Below are 22,599 nucleotides of genomic sequence, written 5' to 3' on the forward strand. Positions count from 1 at the left end.
CAAATGAACTAAATTTCATTACTTTTAACTATAATTTTAATCATATTAAATATTTTAAATATATTTAAGGTACACTACATAACTTTTGGCCCTCTAGTGGTAAAAAAAATCATGCATTTTGCGAAAGAACATTGTTTTGGTTGTGCTTTGTCTATGCGGATGAATATGACCCTTCACAATAGATAAATGTTTTACAATGAACTCTATTAGAGAGATGCATTATGCAATTTATCTGTTCAATAAAACATCTTATTCTCCTGTTGAGAAATAACGCCATCTCTGTGTCACTTTTATAACATTTCAAATTCCAATGTTGATTTGCGTTTAATTGACCCTTCGCCGGGAGTTTGATTGACAAGCGATCTAATCATAACGCCGAATCCGCCATGTTGTCCGACAAGGCAGACAGGAGTTGGAAGATTAACCTCGGTGGACTTGAACTTGAAAAATGGCATGTACCGACATCTTTCCTCGTTTGAAACAACATTCCTTCTGATGTTCATTCATGTTTATTTGATGCTATAAATTAACTAGTAGGAAGAGATGATCGATTCACGAGCCGCTTGAGCTGAGGCACTACAGCAAACTGTCACGACACATTAAAGAGCCACAAAATGGTTTTTAGTGTTCAAATTTCTTTAAAAAATTACACAATTTGAAAGCTGGGACTTTGTTTAATATCATAAGTAACCTGCTCTGTCTTGTCCGTCGACGTGTTGTCAGTGTCCTCTTTGCTCCGTGATGTATTTTTCACTCTGTGTGGCGTGACAGCGCCACGGCTTGTTGGACAAAGCGACAGTAAGTAAGGGGGGCGGGTTTTTGCGAAGGGCCAATTACGAGCTCTCTTTTTTGCCAGCAGACTCTCTTCTGTTCAGCATTTTTTTAAAAACAGGTGATTCCCCGAAAGTTTGAGATTTAGCACGCTCCATGTCAACCTTTCTCGCTCGTTGTGACAACTAACCTATGCCACTCCCACAACATACATGAGTCATAGTAGCCGGAGAAACTTACAGATACGTCGAGACATGCACAGTTGAGTGACGTATGAACGCAATTTCCCATGAAAACTATTCCTAAAATATAAATACTGAAAATAGGCTTACCATAGTGAATAAAATGAGTTTTTCAAAACACGAATTGGAAGGATTGATGATGTATTTACTCAATTTGGCTAATTTTGAACAACAACAACAAAAAAGTTACAGTGTACATTTAATAAATATAACAAATGTAAATATAATTTTTTAAATAATTTAAATATTTCAATAATATTGAATATTATTAAATCATATATTATTGTATATTAAGAAAAATAATTAATTCATTAGTAATAACATTAAAATAAAACAAACACTGAACTAAGTGCAAATAGCGTCCCTTGTTGGCAAACGCTATTTACACTAGCTCCGCCCACCAATGTCTGGTTGGGCCACTCAAGTTTTAAAAAAGACACGTGGAACTCAACGTCTTCAGTGGCGCAGCAGCAGCGAGTAAGGCTCACAGATTTTGAATCCGTCGTTTGCCGAGCTCGCATTTATTTTCAATAAAAATTAAAATAGTGTTCTAAAAGCGAACGAGTGTTTAAAAATATTAAAAGTATTTACTGGTTAGGATTAGGGGAAGGTGTAGGGAGGGTTTTTATTCTCCCAATAAGGCAGCATCCATTTAATAATTTTAATAAATATAATAATTTACACTCTATGATATTATTGCATCCTGTTAAAGTACAAAAATACTGAGGTGCAAATAGTATCTAAGCCCCCAATAGTACTCTTATTGCAAACAACTGATACATTTACATGGTGTAAATAGAATCTATCGCTATTTTTACCTAGTGTAAATAGCATATCGCTAAGAAAATGCTGTTATTGTCAATTAGTGTAAATAGCATCTATTGCTAAGAAAATATGCTATTTTCACAGTGTAAATAGCATTTATTGCTATTTGCACTGAGTGCAAATAGCCACTGCCTAAAATAAAATAGTAAAATATTAATAAAAATAAACAGATGCAATTCTAAAAATAAAGAGTATATTTATTCATCTTATTCAATATTTCTAATTTTATTTTCTGTAGTTAACTTTGTGCATCTAAGATCACATTACTTTGAGGTTTCTGAAAGCGAATTTCAATGTACAGGCTGGTGAAACTGCATATATTATCTCTGACACACATAAAAGCCAATAAAAAATGCTTTCCCCCCCCCCCTCAAAAACCTCAACAAGAACGCACATGCGCACGCACGCATGCGCACGCATGCACACACACACACGCGCACACACACACACCTGGGTGGGTTTGCGTGAAGGTCTTTTTGGTTGGTTGTCTGGGTGATTAGGAGTCCAAGCCCCCAGGCTCTGATTGGAATAGAAGTCCATAGGATACACTTCCTGCCATCCCACCTGCTGCAGTGCTACTGCTGCCTGAAACAGAGAGAGATTGTTAATTAAAGACAGCTGACTGCAGCATCAAACACTGTAGCTACAAGGCAGAGGAACGGCGAGAATCTTGAGAAAACAACATGGCAGTGCTGCCAACAGCCGACGGGTCGATACACGCTACGAGCGCAGTCAGATATCAAGGGAGATCTAGTCAAACACCCCGCTTCTCATCTAAGAGGGCACGTCACATGACTCTAATACCGCAAAAAATCCCCCCGACGGCTCTATGTATTACCGATGCGCAAAGATCTTCCCCACTGGCGAAATGCACCGAGCGGAGACTCTGAGTCGAGGTGAGATCCGTGCTGTTCCATGTGACCTACAAATGCAGACGAATACATTAGAAGGCCTCTGGAGGAATGCAGGACTTCCTCGTGCATGTGGCTACATTACATAAACTCCAGCAGGATCTCGCCAGTCAGACTGAGCTGCTTATATGAATAATCAATGCGCCGTGTTCGTCTCCGCCCGTGGGCACGTATACCCACTTCACAAGCGAGGCAAGCTGTAACGTACGGCTCTAATACCGTGGGAGAAATGACAAACGCCCCCGCCTCCGGTGAAGAACTGTCTCTCTCCGCTGAAAATACTACAATACTTCACAAACAAATGCTTCTTCATAAATCTCTCTTAAATACCCTTCAAAGCCTAATAGTACAGTCGCTCGCTTTTATTGACTGGAAAAGTGACAGTCGAGAAGTTCATGCCTGAATGTTTTTCTGTGAAAATTGAGGCTTCTGAAATGTAGTATGCATTTAATAATATAGACTCTATATAATATAGTAGCTCTACATGGAAATGGCATTTTCTCTAATTTTAAAAAAATAAAAATATTCTAGAAGGAGATTGCTGAACATTGTGAGCTGTTTATTAAAAACTGTCAGAGCCATGACTAAAATACCAGTCAGAAGTTTTTGGACCTACTCAATCTTTATGTTTTATTAATGTTTTAGAAAAATAGGTCCACCAAACAAGAAAACAACACAAATGGAAGTACATAAAAAGTACAAACGTTCATTAAAAACATAAATAAATGCACTATTTCACTGTTTAAATTTTGATAATTGTAACTATAATTTTAATAATATCAAATTACAACTATTAATATTAACTATTAAACTATTAATATAATATTATATAGTTTACAATATGATGTTTATTAATATTTTGTATTTATTTTATATTATTAATAAAATATTAGTATAGTTATAAAATTATGAACATTGAAGATATTAAAAAATAGTATTAGTATTAAAGTATTAAAAAATATAAAATTTAGTTTTATTTAGTATTAAATAAATTTAATTTAGTATTAAATACATTTCTAAAATAATAAAATATTATAACATATTTAAATAATAAAATATTAATAAAATAAACATCATATTATAAACTATATACTATTATATAAACAGGTAAAGCCATCAAACTACAATATAAAACAAATGGAAGTAAAATAATTATGTAGGGACCAAAAAGTCAAGAAATTGATACAAACACTATTTCACTATTTATATTTGTTTATAAAAATAATGTAAACTTTAATAATTTTAAATAAAATATAATAATATTGAATATTTGACATTAATAAAATAAAATACAACAAAAAGAAAAAAATAATACAAATAAACAAGTTTTGTTATATTAACATATATTAATCATCATTATTATTATTTAATAATTAAATAAATAAATAAACATTTATCACATGAATTTTTGTGTGAATATCGTCAATTAGTGATCCAGAAATGTAAAATGGTGGGAAAAAAGGTACATTTATGAGATAAAAAGATCTAGGATGAGCATGCTAACATCCGTCTTTCGTTCTCTCCTCCTCCATCCATCCTGTCCTTATTAACCCTGGCACATCCATCCCTCTTTCACTGGCTTTTCATCAGTGCTGTGCATAAGCTACCTGCTAATCCCTACACTGACATGAGAGGCAAGTGTGTCATTGACTATAAATATAACATGAGACACACTGAAAATCACTGCCTTCTCTCTCTTTCTTCATCATACTTCACTTTTACACTCCTTTAAGTCCTCTCATTTCTTTCCAACTCCACAGAAAGATCAAACACAAGCAGAGATGCATTAAGGTGGCAGTGTCCGAGAAAACTTTCACTATGAACTCAGTGTTCAGATATTTAAGCACACTGGCTGGGCAGAAACGCTGTTACGCTACAAAACAGCGTGTTATTCGAATGTATTCTCATAATGCCATATTTGCTCTACGTTTCTACGGCACCAAATGCGCTGAGCTCCAGCGTGGGCCAAGCGGCAATGAAAATGGATTATGGTGACGCATAATATGAGAGCCACATATGATTATGCAGTGCTTCAATATGACTCTACAGAGCATTATCATTTTTCACTAAGAGATATGATGCCATAAAATACTCAACATAAATGATCTTCTACTGGTACAGTGGGTACATTGTGGCTATAGACCGAAATAATGGCCAGAATGATTAATAGTCTGATTTTTAGTCATTTTGAGAGGCGTCGGCACATAAACATGCCTGCTTGGCTGATTAACAGAAGTGGAAGTTTCCTCTCGTGGCAGAATGAAATCGATAGCATTGTCAATGGATAGAATTTTGAGTAAACAGTGTGTAAAATAAGTTTCTGATTTGTTATACTTTATGATTGTGAACAAAATGCTGTGTGTACTGTATATAAAAACAATAATAGTCATTTTGAAATGAACTTCTTGTTTACCAGTAAGTTACTCTGACCTAATCAAAATCCAGTAATCCAGTGAAAATTCATTGTGCTAATTCATGTTTTATATTTGGGTCTATCCAACAACCCAAACATACTGTATAGGTAATTTAACATTTTTAATTAATGTAATATTACAAATATATATTAAAATAAAAATAAATTTATACACTACCTCACAAAAGCTGCATTTAATTGATTAAAAAATACAGTAAAACATATTGTGAATGTTTTTTTACAGTTTAAAATAGCTGTTTTATATTTAATATACAGTACAGTCCAAAAGTTTGGAACCACCAAGATTTTTAATGTTTTTAAAAGAAGTTTCGTCTGCTCACCAAGGCTACATTTATTTAATTAAAAATACAGTAAAAAACAGTAATATTGTGAAATATTATTACAATTTAAAATAACTGTGTACTATTTAAATATATTTGACAAAGTAATTTATTCCTGTGATGCAAAGCTGAATTTTCAGCATCGTTACTCCAGTCTTCAGTGTCACATGATCCTTCAGAAATCATTCTAATATGCTGATTTGCTGCTCAATAAACATTTATGATTATTTTCAATGTTGAAAACAGTTGTGTACTTTTTTTTTTCAGGATTCCTTGATGAATAGAAAGTTCAAAAGAACAGCATTTATCTGAAATACAAAGCTTCTGTAGCATTATACACTACCGTTCAAAAGTTTGGGGTCAGTAAGAATTTTTATTTTTATTTTTTTGAAAAGAAATTAAAGAAATGAATACTTTTATTCAGCAAGGATGCATTAAATCAATCAAAAGTGGCAGTAAAGACATTTATAATGTTACAAAATATTAGATTTCAGATAAACACTGTTCTTTTGAACTTTCTATTCATCAAATAATCCTGAAAAAAAATATTGTACACAAATATTTTGTACAATTGTACACATTAAATGTTTCTTGAGCAGCAAATCAGCATATTAGAATGATTTCTGAAGGATCATGTGACACTGAAGACTGGAGTAATGATGCTGAAAATTCAGCTTTGCCATCACAGGAATAGATTACTTTGTGAAATATATTCAAATAGAAAACAGTTATTTTAAATTGTAATAATATTTCACAATATTACTGTTTTTTTACTGTATTTTTAATTAAATAAATGTAGCCTTGGTGAGCAGACGAAACTTCTTTTAAAAACATTAAAAATCTTAGTGGTTCCAAACTTTTGGACTGTACTGTATTTTAAAATGTCATTTATTCCTGTGATGAAGCTGAATTTTTAGCAGCCATTACTCCAGAAATCATTCAAATATGCTAATTTGCTGCTCAAGAAACAAAGAAAAGAAATGACTTTTTTTAAATCAATGTTTTTCAGGATTATTTGATGATTAGAAAGAACAACATTTATGTGAAACAGAAACATTAAAAACATTTGTAACATTATTAATGTAATTATTGTCCCTTTTGATCAATTGAATGCACCAATGCTGAATTAAGTATTATTTTTATTTGTAATTATTAAAAATATTATTTATTATTTTATTATTTTTTTCTCCAGTAACTCCATATTTCTTTATAATGATCAAAAATTTAGGACTGTTTGTGTTTTTAAATGTTGAAGGATATTCAATACATTATACAATGTGCAATAATGGCTATTTTTAATGGTTAAATGTTTATTTTGTCTTGAGAGCTGCCACTCTAAATTTCATTGTACTTGCACTGGTACAATGACAATAAAGTATCTTACTTACTCTTATTTTATTAAAAAATAAATAAATAAATAAATACAAATTTTTAATATAACTTATACATTATAAAATAATTAAAAATCTAATACTAAACAGTAATTATTATTACTGTTTGAAATAATATTTTAGTTTTCATATATATATTTATTATATATAAACACAAATATAAATTTAAATTATAATATATTACATATAAGCCCCAATTTTCAGTTGTCATTACTCCAGTCTGCCAAGAAAACCTTGTATTAAATAATCCTTCTAATGTGCCGATTGGTATTCGAGAAACCTTTTTATAGGCAGAGTTGCAAATGGTTCATTAACTGTGGAAACAGCCAAACATCGTCTCATTTCTTTCAAGTCACTGCACAATTTCATATTTTAGTTTTAAAACTGATCAAACAAAAACACATTTCAAGAAACTCATCAGTATGTTCTTTTAAGAGATTAAGGCTATTTTCATGCACTACTGTCTTGGAAAAAAAAAAGAAGGGAAAAAAAAGACAGCAAACTGGATCTAACCAGGACAGAGAGAGAAGTGAATGGCCCAGATGCACAACAGCAAGACGACAAGCACACCAGAGCCTCAAGTAGAGTCTCAGCTGGCAGCTTCATTGAACAGTTCACACTAAACAACAGCTTCTGACCTTTAGGCAGAGTTTCAAAGAAAAAGCCACATCTGACACAGGCAAATAAGCAGAAAAGGGTAGAATGGGCTCAAAAACATTAAAATAGCACAGCAAATAATTATCATGGATGGCTGAATCTAAGATAGAATTGTTGTGACTGGGTGGGTCAAATGAAAACTGGATGTGTGTCAGTATATTATTATATATTATATATTCGGTCCATGCGTTCGTTCTTAAAGTGACGGCAGCCTAATGAACCTGCTGCTGTCTGACGTTAATCAAGCATCAAAAGTAAAAGAGAAAATCACTCACTGCTCCTGAATAACTCCTGACTGAATCATCGCGCTTTTTCATTTGATTATTCAATTTCGGTATTATTCCTTACTTGAAAGCTACTGTTAAATAGTTGTTAGTGGATTTCGAATGCTTTGGATACTACATAGCAAATGAGAGCAACTCTCTCTTATGTGTATCTAACGCCACTGTTACTCTCACACTTCAAATGATTGCATGCAATTTTTGTATTTTCAAATGACAAATTACCTATATTTTAATTAAATACATTTTTCACAGCAGTATTTTGTATTTTATTTACATACATTTGATGAGTAAGTATTTGTAATTTGTAACTAAATACTGTTTGATGTATTTGTGCCCATCTCTGTCTGTAAAAACACACACACACACACACACACACATTAGCATTATACCACTATCAGACACTTTCATCTTTAGATATCAGTATAGATTTTGCTATCAGCCACAGAAAATCCCATATCAGTCGACCACTAGTACATTATGCTTGTGAAATTCCTGATGGACTAAGAGAGAAGAGTAACAGTCATCCTAATGAGGTCTATCTGCAGATAAAACCTGCCAGATGTTCTTGTTTTGCATCTGAGAATGGGGAATAGGGATTTACCCGAGACACCTATCCCAGGAAAAACGCTTGGTGTGTGATTCTGGCTAAGTCCTGTTTTGGCATGACATGAATCAAGATGCGTACTAGCTTCTGGTGATAAGAGAGAAAGACATGTTTGGAGAGGCGCTGCTGCTAGTCGGCCAGTGGGAGGAGCTACTGTTCCACTCTGAGCTGGCCGACTCATCCCGCCGGTCTCTGAGGAGTAGAGATAGTGGGTAAACAAACCCTGTTCCTTCACATAGCACAAAGGTGTATGCATAGATGTTTGTTTGCAAGCGCAAACGCATACACACGTTGTACACACAGATACATTCAGAACCTTTATGTCCCAAAGGCACTCAGAAATGCCCAGAAACACGCATAGCAAACACGACTGGCAGCATATCGACTGATGGGGCAGAGGTGAACACCTGCAGTGGATGTGTAGGTGTGCCTGATGTTAAAAGGATAGTTTACCCAAAAATTCAAATTGGGTATTAATTTACTCACCCTCAAGTTGTTCCAAACCTGTATACATTTCTTTGTTATGCTGAACACAAAGGGAGATATTTGGAAGAATTATTGTAACCAAGCAGATCTCGCCCCCCATTAACTACCATAGTAGGAAAAATACTATGATAGTCAATGGGGAAGTCAATCTTCCTTGGTTGTACAGCAGAACAAAGAAATTCATATAGGTATGGTATAGGTACAACTTGAGGGGGAGTAAATGATGACAGAATTTTCATTTTTGGGTTAACTATCCCTTTTGTTCAGTATAGTCTTTTTTCCTATGCTTTCATAGTAAAGTACAGTAGTAGAGAACTGTGCTGTATGCATGCAAGTCTTGAGTACCTCATATGGAGACAGCAGGGGTTTGGAAAAAGCTGTTCCCCAGTCGATGGAGAGGCGAGGACAAGCGATCTGCACCCACCTATATATATTATATATATATATATATATATATATATATATATATATATATATATATATATATATATATATATATATATATATATATATATATATATATAGAGAGAGAGAGAGAGAGAGAGAGAGAGAGAGAGAGAGAGAGAAAGAAGGGTAGTTAAACAAAATAGTCAAAATTCAAATGTTTGCAAACCATTTTACTTGAGTTATGTCATTATTTCAGAGAGCGAACAATAGGAACTGACTGGATCTCTAAAATTAGTCTCGGCTGGGTGAACAAATACAGATACGGTGGGTGTAATATAAAGAATGAAATGTAAAGTGTCCATGAGGAAGTAGCGTGCCACGCACGTCCTGAAAAGTTAAGCCAAAGGGTCTTGATCGCCCCCAGTAATGGGATGTAATGGGATGCGAGACAAACTAAACAATCAAATTACACTTTAAACATTTCTTTTCGGTCATTTTAGGCAGTTTTTAATCACGCTGGTGTCAGTTCAAGTGTTCGTTCTTTAAATAAGTTTGGTTTTAGTTAGTTTAGTTAGTAGTCTCTGAGGTACCAAAAGACTTTTTTCTGGATCTTCGCGAAGAGATTCGGAGATTTAACTTTAATTTCTACATTTTCATAACTGTTTATTTCACACCGACATCATGAGCTGTTCTGAGTGTGGGCGGGAGCTTGATATCACGGCTCCACTTCGCGCTCACTACTGTACGGGCAGACTCGGGCTGCAAGTTCACTATGCGCAGACTCGAGACTCAAGATGTCAGAGCCATATTGGCACACTGGTGGCTTCACTTACTACAGTGGAAGAGAGTGAAGGTGCGTCGTCAATCTTTTTTTAAAGTCTATGGTGATAAATGAAAGGGGGTGTGGTCTCCTCACTGTGAACTGTGATTGGTTGAAAACAAGGTGTTTTAAAATGACAGACAAATAAAATTAATTTTTGGAGAGATTAAAAGTGTGTGTATATATATATATATATATATATATATATATATATATAAAAATAAATACATATATATAAATAAATACATATATATATATATATATACATATATATATATATATATATATATATATATATATATATATATATATATATATATATATATATATATATATATATATATATATATATATATATATATATATATATATATATATATATATATATATATATATATATATATATATATATATATATATATATATATATATATACACACACACACACACACACACACACACACACACACACACACACACACACAGTGGGTACGGAAAGTATTCAGACCCCCTTAAATGTTTCACTCTTTGTTATATTGCAGCCATTTGCTAAAATCATTTAAGTTAAATTTTTCCTCATTAATGTACACACAGCACCCCATATTGACAGAAAAACACAGAATTGTTGACATTTAAAAAAGAAAAACTGAAATATCACATGGTCCTAAGTATTCAGACCCTTTGCTCAGTATTTAGTAGAAGCACCCTTTTGATCTAATACAGCCATGAGTCTTTTTGGGAAAGATGCAACAAGTTTTTCACACCTGGATTTGGGGATCCTCTGGCATTCCTCCTTGCAGATCCTCTCCAGTTCTGTCAGATTGGATGGTAAACGTTGGTGGACAGCCATTTTTAGGTCTCTCCAGAGATGCTCAATTGGGTTTAAGTCAGGGCTCTGGCTGGGCCATTCAAGAACAGTCACGGAGTTGTTGTGAAGCCACTCCTTTGTTATTTTAGCTGTGTGCTTAGGGTCATTGTCTTGTTGGAAGGTAAACCTTCGGCCCAGTCTGAGGTCCTGAGCACTCTGGAGAAGGTTTCGTCCAGGATATCCCTGTTCCTGGCCGCATTCATCTTTCCCTCGATTGCAACCAGTCGTCCTGTCCCTGCAGCTGAAAAACACCCCCACAGCATGATGCTGCCACCACCATGCTTCACTGTTGGGACTGTATTGGACAGGTGATGAGCAGTGCCTGGTTTTCTCGACACATACCGCTTAGAATTAAGGCCAAAATGTTCTATCTTGGTCTCATCAGACCAGAGAATCTTATTTCTCACCATCTTGGCAAACTCCATGCAGGCTTTCATGTGTCTTGCACTGAGGAGAGGCTTCCGTCAGGGCCACTCTGCCATAAAGCCCTGACTGGTGGAGGGCTGCAGTGATGGTTGACTTTCTACAACTTTCTCCCATCTCCCGACTGCATCTCTGGAGCTCAGCCACAGTGATCTTTGGGTTCCTTCTTTACCTCTCTCAACAAAGGCTCTTCTCCCCCGATAGCTCAGTTTGGCTGGACGGCCAGCTCTAGGAAGGGTTCTGGTCATCCCAAACATCTTCCATTTAAGGATTATGGAGGCCACTGTGCTCTTAGGAACCTTAAGTGCAGCAGAAATTTTTTTGTATCCTTGGCCAGATCTGTGCCTTGCCACAATTCTGTCTCTGAGCTTTTCAGGCAGTTCATGCACTGTGAGCTGTAAGGTCTTATATAGACAGGTGTGTGGCTTTCCTAATCAAGTCCAATCAGTATAATCAAACACAGCTGGACTCAAATTGAAGGTGTAGAACCATCTCAAGGATGATCAGAAGAAATGGACAGCACCTTAGTTAAATATATGAGTGTCACAGCAAAGGGTCTGAATACTTAGGACCATGTGATATTTCAGTTTTTCTTTTTTAATAAATCTGCAAAAATGTCAACAATTCTGTGTTTTTCTGTCAATATGGGGTGCTGTGTGTACATTAATGAGGAAAAAAATTAACTTAAATGATTTTAGCAAATGGCTGCAATATAACAAAGAGTGAAAAATTTAAGGGGGTCTGAATACTTTCCGTACCCACGTTATATATATGATAAATTGATCACAATAAGACCAGGAACATATTTAAGAAAGCAAATAAAATTATGAAGACTGTAATCTGCATATTGTAACCATTAACTCTTTCCCCACCATTGATGGAATTTTCCGTCATTTATGAGACAACGCTTCCCAGCCATTAATGGAAATTTCCGGCTTTCTGTGTTTTTACTGTTATATGGTAGTGGGCGCTATTATGCATCTTCTGAAAGAGTACTGAATATCCTGATCAAAACACAGGCGAAGAAGAAGCAGAAACAAGCGATAGCATTATGTAATCAGATGCATGTTGATAAAAAAAGATTCTTTCTTTTGATATACTTCATGTTCAGATATTCAAGTCTTCGACAACAATTTTTGCTCAATTGCTTTGTTTTATTCTGGATAAAAAAAGGCCATGAAACTTTTGTGAAAATGATCAAAAATGCTTGAGCTGGCTGGCAACTTTTTTCAAAAACGCTGGCGGGGAAAGTATGCAAAATAAACTAGTTTATCATAGATGATCTAGTCAACCACTGTGACCCATCAATAACACATAAATAATGAAATAGTTCAAAATGAAATCAAATGTGTTTAGTATTATTTTATAGTATTTTTGAATAGCTTTATTTTTTTATATTTTCAGTTTTCATTTGAGTAATTTTGTGCTTTTGTCAGTTTTTTTTTTTTTTTATATTTCTACATAGCCTTAATTTATTTTTATTACAGTTTTAGTATACCTATTTCAGTTAGTTAGTAGTTAGAAAACTGAAAATATATATAAAAAATATTTTATTTTAACTTTATTTTAATCACTGAAAACAAATTAACAGTTTTTTTAACAATAACAATCTTGAATCAAACTGCCTCATACTATTTAAGATACATGTGAAGGAAAAGCGAGAAACACACACACACACACACACACACACACACACACACACACACACACACACACACACACACACACACACACACACACACACACACACACACACACACACACACACACACACACACACACACACTTGGGGAAGCAGAGCACAGCTCAGCTCGCAGGGAGAATGTGAATGTGAATATGAACTGCATTGATGTGCAGCGCTGATGCTCTCTCCTGTAAATATGAGAGTAAATCTGCACTGCCCTAAAGCTTCCCTGCAAAGCATTATTATTTAGACAAGCATGGAGTCAAATAAAATAAAGAAAGAGTGGGGAGAGGAGGAGGAAAAAGGAAAGAGGATTGAGGTGAGAAAGAGGCAGCGATAAGAAAGGTAAGGTGAGCAAAAACAACTGCAATGCAATGCCCTAGTCTCCACGGAGCTACCCTACATAGCAGCCAGACTAGGCGGCAGAGAGAGAATAAGAAAGAGAGAGAGAAGGAGGGACAGAAAAGAATAACAGTGGCATTAGAGGTGAGGGAGGGCTCAGAGAGTCATATGAAGAACAGTATGAGTGATCGTTGGCAGGCAAAGCGAGAGTGTCTAGAAACTGCATTTGTCTTTAGAATGTGTGTTATGAATACAGAAGCACTGGAGCTGGAATTGTGGGTATTCGGATGCCTAATGTAAGAGAACACTCAGTGGACTTGCACACCTGCAGCTAAACTCCACACTTGGGAAACCGACAAGACAATATATATGTATTATAAGCAGGCTTTAACAAAAGGATGCACTCTTGCATTCAAAAATAGAAAGAAATATATATAGTTTGTCTAGTTTTACAGAAATATCAAGCAAAGATCATAAGACCTTTTTGGATGGATGGATGGATGGATGGACATTTTAGGTTGGTCTGAATGGTTGCAAATTTGTTCTGAATGGATGGATGGATGGACAGGGTGTTGTGCTAGGGCAATTTTAGGTTGTCAAATGAATTTATATATATATATATATATATATATATATATATATTACCTGGAGGAACCTGTTGATTAAAAAAAAAAAAAAAAAAAAAAAAAATATATATATATATATATATATATATATATATATATATATATATATATATATATATATTTTTTTTTTTTTTTTTTTTATATCAACAGGTTCCTCCAGGTAATATAGACCTTCTTGGGTAATACTGTGTAGTAACATCCAGTCAGGGGTTGTGTCTAGTTTTACAGAAATATCAAGCAAAGATCATACAAAAAACAAAGCAGCTGAAAGCAAAGGAATTGAGCTGAAGGCAACGGGAGTCTTCCTTAGAAGTCTAGTTCAAGACAGACACAGAAAGAGAGAGAAATAAAGAATGGGTGGTAAATGCAAATATCAACTTAGTATCTGCATCAGAATCGGATTTCAAATATGCAGGAGGGTTGAGGCTGCATCGGGAACCTCAGCACGCCACCAAATTCAATTTACAGGCATTTCAGCGCCAGCATCTGTCCCCTCGCCTGAGACAGCCCTCACTGCAGGGAGCCATACGGGCAGAGACACACTCCTCCGTCTGGCCGCATCAAGCCCATTCTCCCAATCCACTTCTGCTCCGTGGATGAGAGGAGAGGTCAAAGACGTGTAATGATGCCTGTTTTGCTTCCTCTGAAATGGCCCTATCAGCATGTGAAGGCAGAACTGATGAGGGCACGCTCCTGCTGATCCCCCTAACCGTCGCCTGAAGGTGGGGGGGTGAGACTTCACATCAAAGAGTCTAATTGAAGGAGGAAGAGGAACGGGAGGTCTGCGATGACTGCAGGGGGGTTTTCCTCATGCTGGTGGGAGAAGCAGCCCCAATCGGCTCTCCTCGCTCAGAGTGGAAATAATGGATTTTAATTAGCCACTCGACCTGCAGCATACAATAGCACAATTAACCTTTCCGATCCACAGGGAAATAGGCACCGGTGCCTCCAAACATCACTTAGAGCCGACAGAGATGTGTAATTACATTAGGCTTACAATAAAGGGCACGTATATACGCCGGTGAAAGGTGCAAGGAAACTTTTTCTGAAGTTTTCCAAAAGACAGCCATCTGGCTTTGCGAGCAAGTAGACACAGGTTAGCTAATAGCCTTTAACCCTGTAAAGCCTTTTGAAATAATAATTTAAAATGGAACAGTTTATTGAACATTTACAAAATAATAAATAATAATTTTTTTTTTTTTTTGAGTATTATATTTGATACATCAGGCTTTTATGGTCCATATAGTATAATATAGTGATAATCTGGAGCTCACAAAAAATGAAAAACAATTTTATTCAGGGACCCAAACGGAGAAAAAAATATGGTGCAATTTAGTGCAGATGCTGATAATTAGCAATTACAAGATTGTAATACAAATCAATGAGATCTTTATAACAGTATAGCAGACTACATACATAAAATACACAAATCAGTTGTCACTCTAAATCTACCAATAAAATGTCTCAGTAAGATACAATATGATATTTAAATATTTTCTAAATACTTAGTTTTATGATCAAAGATCTGTAGTTTTTATTGTGGGGGGAAACATATAATGAAATGCATTATAATGATGATTGAGAGATGCAATAAAAATTCCTCAAAAGCCATATTTGATCAATTTTAACATGATTTTTCTAAAAAAAAAAAAATAATGTATGGATAATGAAATAAACTGATTCAGTCCAGGAAATGTTTATCATAAAATATTACTATCAATATAAAACATTCTCACTTTTACTTTCTAAAAATCAATTTAACAGAAAAAAATGTTTTTACCCAATTTTATAATTATACATAAAAAGGCTCTTTACTTGGTAAAAAAGTATAAACTATCAATCCAACGACAGAAGGCATTCAGTAGATTGTGTACTACAGGTTTTTCAGCAAAGTTTGGACCATGTTGATAACTTGCACGCCATAGAAATTCTAAATCAATTATGATTCAGTAGGTATAGGGTTAAACTTTCAATCAGTCACTGTTAACTGCTAAACCTTGTCCTAACTAGGCAGGATAAAGTATGATAAATAAAATCATTTCTACTGTAATCAAAGGTTTTTGCCCTAATCCTCAACTGCTAATAGCAACAACATCAATTAGCATAGAAATAGTGTAAAAGCTAATCAGTTCTGGTGTGCTGTGCACAATACTACTCCCTTGGACCCTAAAAAGTAGCTGTTTGTAAAATCTGAACCTGTCACACTACAACATTATTACTGTATTTAGCTAATCAAAATGTTTTCTCTTGTTAGCATTTTGCTAAGCTATTAGGCTACTTCATCAACTCGCTAACTGCAAGCTGAAAAGGCAAACAAAGTTTAGAAATGTTTAGATTGAACATTTATAGCTTCAGTTACATAATGTGATATGTAATATAGTATAATTTTGATGTGGTATCGTGTCTGTGCGTGTGTGGAAACAAGATTCTTTAGTGTGGGCTGGTTCGCAAAAGCTCTCACAGTTTCTGAGTTTAGCTCAAATCCATGCTCACACTGTTTTGCACCACTGGTAAGATCAAAAATTTAATGCAGGTATCTTGACCTGTCTGGAGTGACCTCCCTGGATGTATCTCTGCCAAGACGTTGTCTGTTCTCAAACTAAATGATGGGTGCAAGATGCTCATCTGAATTATGAGGGTAGAGTGGAAGAGTTCAGAGCAAACAGGTCATTCTCCCAACATTTCTTCCTAGCAATTCTATTGAGCTACTCTTTCAGGCCTCAGGGTCAATCCTGTAATGCATTTTCCTGCCCCACATAATTTACACTACACTTCAAAAAATGTTCAATGTTTTTGAAAAATATTAACACAAGGTTGCAGTAAATTAATGAAAAAATGTCAGTAAAGGCATTTAGAATGCTACAAAATATTTCTATTTCAAACAAACTTTATATTCATCAAAGAATCCTAAAAAAACAATTCACAAAATTATTACGTTTTCAACATTGAAAATAAGAGATGTTTCTTGAGCGTCAAATCAGTGTTTCAGAATGAATCATGTGACACTGAAGAATGGAGTAATTATGCTGAAGCCACTTATTTCAGTGTTGTTATTTAAGGAGACAGTTTGCCTCATACATTCATTTAACAGCAAGCCAAAGAGGAGAAGGTATGCATATGCATTTTATACACTTACATTATGTTCTTGCTCCTACCATGCAATAAAATTCACTTTCTTAAATGAGCTGGGTTTTCTAACGCAATTCAACTGCTCAGGTAATTGCAATGGTCTGACCCATTTTAGTGGCAGCTAAATGGCACTTTAAAATCAGTCAGAGCTATAGAAATGCATAATCATATTTACAAGTAAATATGAAAATACATATTCATGACGATATATTGAACTTCCTAATAGCACGCAAATATTTCTGCCCGTTGTCACTTGTGTGATTGTCAGCCTCTGCTTTTCCACTACAGACTGAAGCCGCGCCATGCTGTTCCTTTCAGCTAATAAAAGAAACATACTGCAATTTGCTGTTGTTTTTTTTTTTTTTTTTTTAAATTGGTGGGGGCAATCTACAGCCCTTCTTCAAACTTCAACACAGCCCAGCTTCAGATTGTTTTTAATCATAGCACAAATCGTATTTAAACGGACTGATTAAACTGATTGGGTGGCCAATACAGATGCCTTGAGCCAGCCCTGAACAAATGTAGCCTTGGTGAGTTTAAGAAACTCCTTTGAAAAACATTTTAAAAATCCCAAACTTTTGAATGGTAGTGTATGTTTTGTAACTCATTTAACAAATTAACATGTCAAACATATCAAATATCTATTTTTTTTTTAAAGGAAACAATATTATCTTTTATCACTATCACAAGTACAAATTTGTTTTCTTTATCAAACTTTAAGGTCCCACTTTATATTAGGTCTTAATTAGTATGTACTTAACCCTTAAATGCATGACCGTTTCGCCAATCATTCTTACATATTCGGGTCTTTATCGACCCGGATCTATATCTAACACGGAAGGATCTCTACCTGTCGCAATAATATAAAACTCCTCTGATATTAGAGTAACAATTACAGAAGAATAAAATAAATCATATTTTGTTACCTTTTGGAGCTTGAAAGGGCTCCGTTTGAGCAGATGTTTTATGCCATCATCACTGTCCCCGTCAGAGCTCATTTCCCAGTAAATTAAGCAAATAATAGGCTAGTTTTATGTTTGAGGTCATGAATATGAGCCCATTCGCGATCTCAAACATATTCTCAAAAATCTATAATTTTCAACATCTTCAAAATCAATATTTCGATCGCTAACAGCTTCACCAGATCCATCCTGTAACAGTTACCGTCATATTTGATTGCGTTCAGTACTTGCTCACTGAGCCATTTCATGTTTTTCTTATTATTTCGTTTTCTGTCTGAATGAGTTGTCACTTCAGCATTGTGTATCAGACATTACCACCTTGTGGAATAAAGGTGAATTGGACTTATTTCGTCATCTAAGATTCAATTATTGTTGTGAAGAAAAAATATACGTACACTCATACACACTTCGGGTCATTAGCGACCCTATACAATTTTTACAAAAAATGAATACAAAAATAGGCATTCTTTTATAATTTTATGATTTTTTTTCTTGTTATATTCTTTATAATGAATTGTTTGAGGAATACCAAGAAGGTTGATGTCTAACTTTAAAAAATAAACGAGGAGGAGGGTAGTGAATGATGTCCCGGGTCACTAAAGACCCGAGGTATGCATTTAAGGGTTAAAAAAAAAAATAAGTACAATGTACTTATTGTGTTCATATTGTATTACAAAACACTGTTGGTGCTATTGAGGTGGGATACGGGTAAGGTAAGGGACAGGTTTGGTGGTATGGGTAGGTTTAAGGGTTGGTTAAGGTGTAAGGGATGGGTCAAAGTGTAATTATAAATCTAATTACAGAAATTAATTACAGATGTAATTACATGCTGGCATTTTTAAAACTTAAGTACAATGTAAAAACATTGTATTAAATGATTCATTTAAATGTAAGTACATAGTAGTTAAGGCCACCTAATATAAAGTAGGACCAAATTTAAATATAATAAAATGTATATGTTTTTCTAAAGGTATCAGTCTGTCTCAACAGCTTATAAAAGTGTCAGTATTAAAATTATACTGTCAAAATTTCTTAAGACGATTAATATGACATCCTCGCATAACGTCTTCATTGACTAGCTCTTTATTTCCATCCTGTCAGGCATCCTGTTAAATGTCTTGACAATGTGTAAATAATCAAGTTAATTAATAAATATCTTGTCAAAAGCACACTGTTTTCTGAAAATCTTGTCTACCCTTTAATATATTTCCACATATTACAATACAGGCATATTAATTTTTCAAAAGTTACATGGATAGCTCAAAAGGCACTGCATAACAGGAACGACTCTAGCTCCTAGCAGACATCAAACACGTCACACCAGCCAAAACATCCACAAATACCTCAGAGTATTAAAGTTTAATTGTATTTTCAAGTGCTGTGGTTTGCTGGTTTTGCCTCCACATTTCCAGGCCCAACAGCACCACAAACAGCCTCATCCGCGCTATCAAACATCCGATTGTGTTGAATTAGGTATTACTGATGCACAATTTCACAACAATCATAGCTTGTTGATTATTTCCCTTGATATTCTAATTGATGAATGACTGGAATTTACATCAAAATGCTTATTTTATGTTTGTTTTCCATCTCATTATAATCAACAAAGCTGTCTAGACACAGTCAACCTTTTGTTGATTACAATGGGTGAATTCTAGTTTTGTTGCATCGTTCATTTTCGGTGTACATTGGGTTGTAAGCAAGCAAATCGAATGCAATAAATTAACACAATTACAATTTATTGATGATGACTACGGCTTTGTTTCATAACTTTTCACTATCTAGCTTTCATTTTCGTGTGCCACCACAAACAGAAGCAAAAACTGTGCTCATTAAGACAGACTGTCATTACTGTAGATTTTTACTTCTTGTCATTGTGCACAACGGACACGTGTGTGGTTAATTAATTTGTCAGTTAATTGTGCAGCCCTACCAGGCATCATATTTAGGTCCATTTCTGTCTGGTCTGGTAATTCAATGCTGGACATTTCGATTAACCTTCTCATTACAGTGACAACTGCTGGCATACTGGAGCTTCTTTCCTTATCTTATCTTCTACAGGACGTCATATACATCATCTGTGCAGCATTAATCAACACTCACGTTACGCTTTGAAATGTCTTCCTCTGCTCAGATCCTCATGTTTCTGCCAAGATGACACCAATCCGCAGCAGTTACAGCGCAAGCGACTGACATTAATGGAGGAAATGAGAGGAGGAGAGATAGAGGTGTAACTTTCCTCTGGTCATGGTTATGCCTCGATTGCATCTGTGGTGTCACTCACGTGGCGTGAGACCGGCACGACTGATGGGGGCGGATGATCTTCTCTCTCTCTCTCTCTCTCTCTGAGTTGTTTCGCTCTCATTCCCTTTTTAACAGCCTCCACGTCTTCCTCCACCTCCTCCTCATTCTCTCTCAGACCTTTCTGTCCCTTCATTCACCCACTCCTTCATTTTAGGGGGGCCGTCATGCCCCTCTACAGTACCCAGAGGCAGAGGGCAGGCAGTGGGGGAGTGTGTATAATGTAGGGCTTCCACGAAAAACAGAGTCAGTATGGGCACGCTACATGTTCAGACAGAGTTCAAACAATTACAATTTTACATCTAAAAAAGAAAAAAGAAAAAAAATCTAAAAAATGGCATTTAAGTGGTTCTGATTCCCAACAGGTCAATTCAGCTTCAGTACAAATAAAAGCTAATAATTTTGTTTTGGAAACATTTATGGAGTCATGCCTACTATTTTTCAGACACAGAATAAATGTTCCTTTATACATAAAAATGTATAGATTACTATTATGCTGCTTTTATATTTTAAAGGGTTAGTTCACCCAAAAATACAATTTCTGTTATTAATTAATCACCCTCATGTCCTTCCAAACCCATAAGACCTTCATTCATCCATCTTCGGAACAAGAAAAACTTTCTGACTCCCCTATATACTGCAATGTTATTACCACTTTCAAGGCCCGGAAAGGTTAAAATAGTCCACGTGACAATAGTGGTTCAAACTTAATGTTATGAAGCGACGAAAATACTTAAAATCAAAACAAAAATAATGACTTTATTCAACACTTTCTTTCCTTCCCTGTCAGTCTTTTACACTATTGACGTTGTAAACACAGTGCAGCGCTTCCAGGTTCTTCGTCAGAACGCCGACTCATTATTTGCCACCTCCTGCTTCAGCATCACACGCATGCATTGTGCTGCTCATGTGTACAGCGTTGGCCAATACTGAGCCGGCGTTTTGATGTAGAACCCAGAAGAGCTGCACTGTGGACTACTTCAACGATGTCTTTACTACCTTTTTGGGCCTTGAAAATGAATATTATGTTGTGGTCTATAGGGAGTGAGAAAGCTCTCGGATTTCATCCAACATATCTTAATTTGTTTTCCAAAGATGAATGAAGGTCTCACAGGTGAGTAATTAATAACAAAAATTTCATTTTTTGGGTGAACTAACCCTTTAAGAATGGGATCGCTTGCAAGGTCATCAGCCTATTTATTGGGATCAATTTAATAAATAATATTTTAAAGGTGCCCTCGATTGAAAAATTGAATTTATCTTGGCATAGTTAAATAACAAGAGTTCAGTACAAGGAAATGACATACAGTGAGTCTCAAACTCCATTGTTTCCTCCTTCTTATATAAATCTCATTTGTTTAAAAGACCTCCGAAGAACAGGCGAATCTCAACATAACACTGACTGTTACGTAACAGTCGGGGTGTACGCCCCCAATATTTGCATATGCCAGCCCACGTTTCCAACATTATAAAAGGCATTAGACAAGGGCAGCCAGTAACGTCTGGATCTGCACAGCTGAATCATCAGACTAGGTAAGCAAGCAAGAACAATAGCGAAAAATGGCAGATGGAGCAATAATAACTGACATGATCCATGATAACATGATATTTTTTGTGATATTTGTAAACTGTCTTTCTAAATGTTTCATTAGCATGTTGCTAATGTACTGTTAAATGTGGTTAAAGTTACCATCGGTTATTACTGTATTCACAGAGACAAGAGAGCCGTCACTATTTTCATTTTTAAACACTTGCAGTCTGTATAATGCATAAACACAACTTCATTCTTTATAAATCTCTCCAACAGTGTAGCATTAGCCATTAGCCACGGAGCACTATCAAACTCATTCAAAATCAGAAGTAAACAATATAACAGTATATAATACTCACATAATCCGACGCATACATGCCGCATGCATGACGAACACTTTGTAAAGATCCATTTTGAGGGTTATATTAGCTGTGTAAACTTTGTTAAGGCACTGTTTAAGGCAAGCGCGAGCTCTGTGGGCGGAGAGCACGGGATTTAAAGGGGCCGCAGCAAAAAATCGGCGCGTTTATAATGATGCCCCAAAATAGGCAGTTAAAAAAATTTATAAAAAAAATCTATGGGGTATTTTGAGCTGAAACTT

General features: G+C 35.2%; 1 protein-coding gene across 3 annotated transcripts in view; it reads right to left on the reverse strand.

The window, feature by feature from the left end:
• dph1 (diphthamide biosynthesis 1) overlaps positions 1-22,599 on the reverse strand; it is a 120,891-nt gene that overhangs the window by 1,782 nt on the left and 96,510 nt on the right. For all 3 annotated transcript variants that reach the window (XM_048160199.1, XM_048160197.1, XM_048160198.1), the window contains 2 exons: positions 9,271-9,349; positions 2,289-2,423 (listed from right to left, as the gene is read on the reverse strand). In XM_048160199.1, the coding sequence (XP_048016156.1) occupies positions 2,289-2,423; positions 9,271-9,349 (214 nt within the window). The remainder of the gene's footprint in view (positions 1-2,288; positions 2,424-9,270; positions 9,350-22,599) is intronic.

This window comes from Megalobrama amblycephala, linkage group LG16 (assembly GCF_018812025.1).
Source record: "Megalobrama amblycephala isolate DHTTF-2021 linkage group LG16, ASM1881202v1, whole genome shotgun sequence".
NCBI classification, from domain to species: Eukaryota; Metazoa; Chordata; class Actinopteri; order Cypriniformes; family Xenocyprididae; genus Megalobrama; species Megalobrama amblycephala.